The sequence below is a fragment of the Pundamilia nyererei genome, unplaced genomic scaffold (genome assembly GCF_000239375.1).
Source record: "Pundamilia nyererei isolate P.nyererei 1_Seehausen unplaced genomic scaffold, PunNye1.0 scaffold00593, whole genome shotgun sequence".
NCBI classification, from domain to species: Eukaryota; Metazoa; Chordata; class Actinopteri; order Cichliformes; family Cichlidae; genus Pundamilia; species Pundamilia nyererei.
Genome location: NW_005187994.1, coordinates 59,309 through 67,515, shown reverse-complemented (window position 1 = coordinate 67,515; position 8,207 = coordinate 59,309). Strand labels below are relative to the sequence as shown.

General features: G+C 39.1%; 2 protein-coding genes across 3 annotated transcripts in view; both read right to left on the bottom strand.

Moving 5' to 3' along the window:
• The window catches only part of LOC102206568 (H-2 class II histocompatibility antigen, E-S beta chain-like), a 4,352-nt gene extending 4,003 nt beyond the window's left edge, over positions 1 to 349 (bottom strand). Inside the window, exon 1 of one of the 2 annotated variants that reach the window (XM_005754561.1) lies at positions 244 to 349. In XM_005754561.1, the coding sequence (XP_005754618.1) occupies positions 244 to 298 (55 nt within the window). In that variant the 5' untranslated portion in view covers positions 299 to 349. The remainder of the gene's footprint in view (positions 1 to 243) is intronic. The other variant, XM_005754562.1, reaches the window with a different exon arrangement.
• A 2,161-nt stretch (positions 350 to 2,510) lies between these two features.
• Positions 2,511 to 5,948, bottom strand: LOC102206274 (rano class II histocompatibility antigen, B alpha chain-like). The gene is made up of 4 exons (XM_005754560.1): positions 5,857 to 5,948; positions 4,895 to 5,143; positions 3,569 to 3,853; positions 2,511 to 2,960 (listed from the first exon to the last, which is right to left on the bottom strand). The coding sequence occupies exons 1-4, from the start codon at positions 5,918 to 5,920 to the stop codon at positions 2,845 to 2,847; spliced, it is 714 nt and encodes a 237-aa protein (XP_005754617.1). The 5' UTR covers positions 5,921 to 5,948; the 3' UTR covers positions 2,511 to 2,844.
• Between the last annotated feature and the right edge of the window lie 2,259 nt (positions 5,949 to 8,207).

Sequence of the window (8,207 nt, the reverse complement as noted above, 5' to 3'; positions counted from 1 at the left end):
GTGTGAGACCAGGAGGAGACACAAATCCCTGTGGCATGGCTGATGGACCCGGAAGGTTACTTTTATAATTGATTAAATACGAGCAAAGTAAAATAAAGCAGCAAAATGATCTTTCTGAAATCATTTGTTTTATTCAGCAGTTTAACAAGTAGACTGATGGATGAATTCATTAATTCAGCTGTAACGCTGTAAAGCTTAATGATAGCTGAAGTAGTGAGTGTTTAATTAGTGTATTGAGCTTACCTACTGTGCAGATGTTGATGAAGAGGAGGGTGAAGCATAAAAACTTTGAAGCCATGTTCCTGGGTTGTGCTGGCAAACTCTGACACAGTCTGACTGAAAGCTGCTGTAAAAACCAGAGTGCAGGGTCACATGACCACAGCATCAGCTGTTACCAGGAAGAAATCTATAACAATATTTTGTTATATTTTTTTGACAGTCCAGGATGTGCCCTGCCTTTTAATAGGCTCCAGCTACCCCGTGTTGCTATTTGGATACCTGAAGCCTGATGGATGTTGTCAATTATAAACCAGAAACTCACAAATAGGCTAAAGTTTTTCATATTATTGTCATTACTGAGAGATTTTATCAATTTGTTGGTTTATTGGCTGTGATTTGGTGAAGTTTACAGTGATCAGGTACAGAGCAGCTGTGGCATTCATGGTCAGTGGGAAGATATAAGGGAAGCAGACATTTATATTTGATGTAATGATGCTGAGTAAATTCACTGACTGAATTTGACCCTTTACACTAGCTTTATAGAGTCTAATGGTTGAATTGCAACAGGTTTTGGACATGATCGCACAGGAGTTAAATATTAAAGAAGTGGTTTGATAGAAGCAAATTGCCTCTAAATTTAAATAAAACAGATTAATGCTATTTGGAAACTATGAGAAAAACATTAACATTGAAATTAGTCTTAATTCTCCTTTGGGGATAAATAAAGTCTTTCTGATTCTGATATCTACAAAGGGATAATACCATTAAATTTCTTGGTGTGATCATTGATCATAGGCCTGTTGGAAATCGCACATCACTTAAGGAAAGTTAGCTCGGGGCATTGCTGTCTTGAAGAAAGCAAAACAATTTCTGGATAGGAAAACATTGTATATGTTATATTGTGCTTTACTATCACGCATGAGTTATTGTGTAGAGATTTGGGGAAATACAGCTGAAAGTAATATTCAGACTATAATCATAATGCAGAAAAGGCCTATTAGATTAATAAATCAGGAGGGGTATAGGGCTCACACAAACACACTCTTTATTAAGATGCAAGCTATAAAATTCCAGGATCTGGTGAAGTTTAAAACAGTGCAAATAATATATAAGGCAAGGAAAGGGATGCTCCCAATGGAAATAAGTAAATGGTTCTTAGAGAGAGAAGGGAGGTATAATTTTAGAGGGAAGTGGGATTTAGAAATACAAAGAGTTTTAAAACCAGTTTTAAAAAAACTCAAAAAAGAAATTTTAAATTAGTATAAGAATGAAGAAAACACAATTAACCCAACACAGCAGTCAAAGTGATGTTTATTTTCTTTTGCAAATTAGAAAATCTAAATATAGTTTTAGTTGAATATGAGAAAATATTTTTTGTGATGTTGTGTTCTAAGTTGAAGGCATTGTATAAGTTTTTGTTGTTCGAACTTCAATAGAATGATGAGGAAATGATTAAGATGTAAACTTAGGGCAGTGGGGCTAGATAAGTATATACTTCTGCCTACTCCTTTTCACACAACTGAATGGAATGATATTATGGAATGTTGGTGAATGTATATGTTTGAAATGAAACTGTACTGAACTGAAAATCAGTCAGATAACTCATACAGCATCATCTTATGTTTTGCTGTATTCAGTTGAATCTGCCGGTCAGCTGATAAAAAAGAAAAATCTACTGGAGCTCAAAATGCAGGTTTTTAGCTATTTTTAGACTTATCCCTCCATCATTACACAATCCCACATCAAGCTTGGGTTGTTACGCCCCAATAACACTGGAATACTCCACCAATGACAATAAAGGAGCTCTCTACATATCACACCTTTAAGGAATATCTTAAAAAAAGAAGGTGAACTGATCACCTTCCCCCAGAATCCCCAACCAGTAACTTACCTGTGAAATGTACTTTGCACTCAAACATCCACCAGCTGCAGCAGAGCTCAAATGTATCTTCATTCAGCTTGAATGTTTTCTTTTGTATTTAAATGTAACACTCAGAAGCTGTTTTTGGGTTTTCACATAACATTGATGGGTTTATAAACCAATAATTAACTGTGATATGGCATTTAAGTGACTAAATAAAGTGTGGTTTGAAGACAGACCAAACTGGCTCAGCAGCCTTGTGCCTTCTTCTTCTGCACCCAGTGACACAACACTGACTGGTTGTTGTAGAAGATGAGAACATCTTGTGGCAAAGCCTGCACAATTATATTTTATCATCAATAATTACAACAATAAATAAAAACATGATAACAAAATGAAAGGAACTGAGATGAAAATAAATGAACTCAAATCTTTGTCAATAAATCTTTAATGAAACAAAAAACCTTCTGGTTCACATCACTGTTCTCTGTCATCAAAAACTCTGTTAATAATCAGTCTAAGTGAGGACTGGAAGGTCTGCAATCATGCTGACCTGCTGCTGCTGTTTTTAAGGACAGGGTTTCTTCCAGATGTTTGACATGTAATAAAGCATATAAAATATTGGGATGCAAAAAAATTCTATAAAGAACAGCAGTTTATCTGAGGATGCTTTCTGCTGGCACCGGAGGTAAAACAGCAGGTTCCGTGTAATCAGATTACAAACTCCTCAGATTTATTAAGACATCAGCCCCAGCCATTCAGTGTCACTCGGTTCCTCTGATGAGTAAGAAGATTCCTGCTGCCACCCCGAGGACACCGACAGTCAGACCCACTCCACAAAACATGGCAGGTCCAAGAATGAGATCAGAGTTCTCCACAGCTGCAGACAGAAACACAGAGAGTGATGTGAACCTTCACATCTGGAAACAGTCATAGAGTCCCACAGGGTTCAGTGCTGGGAACTATACTTTTTATTTCAGGCAATATTATTAGAAAACACTGCATCATTTTCATTACTATACAGATGACACTCAGTTTTACTTAAATATTAATGCTGTAAAAACTCGCTGAAAAGCCTTCAGCTGATCCAAAATGCTGCAGCAAGAGTCCTGACAGGGACTAGAAAGAGAGCAGATTTCTCCTGTTTTGGCTTCAGTTAAATCCAGAATTCAAAATCCTGCTCCTCACATACAAGGTCTTAAATAATCAGGCCCCATCTTATCTTAATGACCTTGTAGTACCATATCACCCTATTAGAGCACTTCGCTCTCGCTCTGCAGGCCTACTTGTTGTTCCTAGAGTATTTAAAGGTAGATTCTATCAAATAGTATTACTGGTAGATTAAGATTAGGCTTAAAACTTTGCTTTTTGATAAAACTTCTCTCTCTGATATTGTTGACTCTTTAACTTAGAATATAAAGCAACTTGAGATTACTGTTGTTGTGAAATTGTACAATGTGAATTGAATTTTGAGTAGAATTTTCTCACCATAGAATTTGGTCATTGGTTGCATCAGGGCCACATGTTCCACGGTGCAGCTGTAGACGTCTCCCTGCTTTGGGATGAAGTCCAGTCTGGACGTCTGTTTGAAGGAACCATCTTTGTTGGGGAAGGGAACGCTGGTGTTCGCTCCTTCTGTCACCTTCTGCTCATTTTTGGTCCAGGTGATGTTGACAGGAGCAGGATAGAAACCAGTCACGTGACAGATCAGAGTGTTTTGGACTCCGAGCTCCAAATTTAGTACTGTGTAGATGAGCATGCTCGACGGAGGATCTGTGCACAAACATGTACAGGTTACTCACAACACCACTGCACTGAATATGCAACAGCATTGCAGCAAAGAGTCAGTATGTACAGGACCTGCACCGACTCTGTTGTTGTTGTTTTCTTCTCTAAAATGAATTTAACTCACAGGGTGAAACACTTTGAGCAGTGTGTGATTGCTGTTATGAGCTAAAAACTAAAAACACGAAGAGAAAGCACAGAAACACTGGGAGGACCTGAGCGTCTGCTGAAGTGAGATGTGTTTTCACTTGAACAAACAGAGAACTGAATGTTTGAAAATCCCCAGAGTCATGTGATAAAGAGGAAGTTTGGTCTCCGTGTTCCCCGTTTCACTCCTGTGTGTCTGAGGTTTTTAGTCTCTATTGTTGTGTCGTTGATTCAGCAGCTCGTAACATGGAGCTGAAGTTCTGTATGTGTGTTTCACCTCTAAGAGTTCAGATGTTCTCTGTGTTTGTGTCATCAGGTCTTCATGGATATGAATACAAACCTGGAACTCTGTGACAATAAAGGTCACAGTGTTTGTTAGCTCACCAAAGACGTGATGAAAATGTTTCTGCTCAGATCATCTTTGTGTAATTTTATTTGAAATCTGTAAATATGGCGAATATTGGTGCTTTCTCTCCAGTTAAAGAGCTCTGTATGTTGTCAACAGCTGAGAAAACAAATATCTGTTTATCTGAGTGTCAGTACGATGATTGAGTTGAACATGAAGAAGCCAATCACAACTGTTAGTTTAAAACATTGACTGATAAAGTGATTTGGTAATATTGGCTGAGGTATTGGAATCAGCCCGTAGAATCTGGGGGAAGTAAGGGACATTTCAACCCTGAAACACAATGCGATTTTATCTAAAAATTCAAAAAAATCAATGGATGTTGAAGGTACATAACTGAAAGGATCTCCAATGATCTAACCTGTCAGCCTCTGAAAAACCCTCTTTAACACAACAACACGTTTTATTTACCTCCGCTCTCTGAATGTTTTTCTGCCCTTTACATACGGACTGTGTGGTTAAGGATTTGTGTTTACCGAGTTCTTTGGGAAAGTCCTTCATAGCCTGACGAATCGTCTTCAGGTTTTGTCTGCAGATCTGTTGACCAGCCACAGCATCTTCATAGAAACCTGGTGAAATGCTTATTGGATCTACAAAGGCAGGCAGAGCATTGACTCCTGTCTGTTTGTTGAAGTCGGCGTACCAGACCGCCTCATCATCCAGGATCAGAACGTTCTCTCCATCAGTATCTGAACAGCCGGTGATGGAGTTGCTCCCATGAGCATCTGAGGAGAATAAGAGGGCTGATTGGGTGCCAGCAGAGCCTTTGTGTCATTTAAGTGAAATTAAATTAATTAAAACTGTAATTTGACTATAATGATTTGTGTATGTTGCACTTAGACAGTCCCTTTGCAGCAATCACACTCCCAGCACAATGCTCAGAATGATATTTTCATGGAAATGTTGCTAAAAGGGATGCTGTTTGACTTTAAGATTGTACCTTGAGTTATCAATCTGCAATGCTCAAATTAGTGAACATATTATTAATTTCACCAAATTTATAAATTCCTGTCACACATTTTTTTATAGAATTATTCTAGAATGTTTCAGATCTCCATCTGTAGTCTGCACAGTGAAACAAGTTTCACTTCACTTGTGTGCGTGAAACAAACGCACACTTGAATCAGACTGATGACACATCTGTATGAAGATTTTGGAGTGTATACACGCACACACATACACACACACACTATCTGGCAACTTGGGTAACATAAGAGAAGCACAGCAAGCGCTTTGCAACCCACCTCCCACTCAGCTCCTTTTCATGTTTTCATGCTGTTAGTAACGAAATCACACGTGTAGTTACTTACTGATGTCTGATCTGTTTTGTGCTTAAGAGGTTCTTTGGTTTCACTTTGACATTCTCGCCATAATTTCTTAATATCTCGTGCATGAAAGGTTTCAAATACAAGAGTTCATGAGTAAATTAGAGACTCACCATCAGCAGAAACACAGGGGACCAAGGAAAGGATGAGGAGCAGCACCCACACCTTCATCTTCATCAGAAGCAGCAGCAGCTCTGTGACTCTCTGAATGTCTGTGAGCTCAAACACGCACAGCAGCCAATCACAAAGCAGGGCCCATATGATGTCATCGTGACCAGCCACACACAAGCAGCAGACACACACTCACAGAAACACAAACACAACTGGGATTAATAATCATTTTCATATAAAACTCATTTTGATCAGAGCCTGATGAAGATCACAGGTGTGGAAAACAAAGGTCTTATGGGGAAAAAAACACGGAGTAAGGTGACTACGGTGATCTGGGACTGCTGATACACTGAGGACACCTGGTGGACAGATGGAGAACTGCAGAGGTGATCTGGTGACATCTCCGTAAAGCCAGGAGAGGTTTGATGCTGAAACATCATCAGACTGTGAGAAACTGAACCAGCTCTAGTCCTGTTCTGTCTCCAAACTACAAACTACTGAACACTGTCAAGACTTTCAGAATAAGACTTCCTCTCTGAGCCTGTGGGAATCGACATTAGTAACAGGTCATTTATTCAGACTGTCTAACCAATGTCCCTGCTGTCCCAGTATGAGCCTACTCTATGGACGAACTGGTGTTTTTGCTTTCATAGTACCTGAAGCTCCTCAATAATTTTATTTAGATTTAGATTCTGACTCTGACTTTTTGAGTCCTTTCGGCAACATCTTTGTTGGAGCTCTGTTTGAACAATAATTCCCACCATGAGCTTCCTCTGAGGACACTCCTATCTCTAAGGATTATTCATGCCTGTTACAGATGTTAAGACATTATTAGGAACATGATGAACACTAACCAACTTTAACTATGAGGAGAGATAAAGAGGTTTCCAAAATAAGCCTGCTTTACATCTGAAGAATCCAAAAAATGACCTATCCTAACCACTTTTCCTTGATCTTGGGGGAAAACGATACAAGGTGAAGGAAAGGAAAGGTATGAAGGAGGATTAATAAGGATTTAAAACAAGAGAAGAGCAGTGCACTGAGGGTCCGACTGAACCTACACTCAGACTCCATGACACACTCACATTGGATCTCTTAAGAGAAACTACAATCTGCAGAAGGCGGACTACAACATGTTCATGTCACTTCACTCCAGTGTTTTAACGCTGTTGTTTTATGCAGGTCGTGTAAAACAGATCATGTGTGAAAAGTTTCCTTTTATTACTCGTGTTGGAATTTGAAAGAAACAGGAACATGTAGGCAGAGGGTCGGCCTGTGACTGTGGGCGGGTGTTTGTGAGGGTGGAGTTAGAGCACATGTGTCTGAAGCAGTTTCACACTGAAAGCCATCAGAATCACACAGTTATGGAGTTTTAGTTCACCCTAGTGTTCTTGATCTTTATGTTGTTGTTTTAATTTCTGCAGAATATTTATTGAAACCACACGTTTATCTAACATCAGCTGATTATGTAAATGTTTTTTTTTATGTAAAGTGTATTTTATTTACATGGTTGGGTTTTTTAGAACTATATTTATTTTTTAACTGGTAGATTTGTTGAGCACTACATTGTTTGACCTGAGTGAAAGCTGATCTCAGGTGGTCTCCAGCAGCTAGTGAAGGAGGTCCAGCTCGTTTCTCAGATTCAGCTCTTTTGGCTCAACTCTCTTAGATGGTGTCACTCTTGATTCATGCATTTTTAAAAGTTATTTCTTTAATTCAAACACTGTGACGTCCTTTTTGGAAGTTTAGGTGCAGTTAGATTCGTAAAGGAGGAAGAAACAGGAAAAGGTTGAGGGTGAGCAATGCTCCCTCTAAGCTGCGTGCATGCGCAATTGCGCACTGCTGGCACGGTCTCTGCACACAGGAAATCTGTGTTGTGCACAAAAAAAATTCTAATTTGAATTTAAATTTAAATTTTAACAATTCTGTTTTGCAGTGTTAGTCAGTGACTGGCTGCTCCCATATGGGATTAGAATGATGCCACTTTATCCCATAGTCCAGCCAATCACGCTATTCACATTCGTATATACGCAGCTAATCAACGTGGTTGACAGGCTGTGCCGATAGGCCACGTAAAAGCAGAGTTATGATAAAAATATCTGCAATGTTTGTTTTTTTCCTATTGTTGTTTATTTTTACTTCGGAAGAAACGGTAAAACACTGTTTTATAAGGAAAACGCTGGAAAGCACTCTCCGCCTGTGAGCAAAAACAGCCTCCCTCCCAATTCCCACAGCCTTTCCTATTGGTGGAAAAATGTACCACCTGTAATCAAACAATGATATGGCAACATGGCATTTAGTTCTTTAGGAAGGGGGAAGTTTAGGAGTGACGGCGGTGTTTTGAGATGTGAGA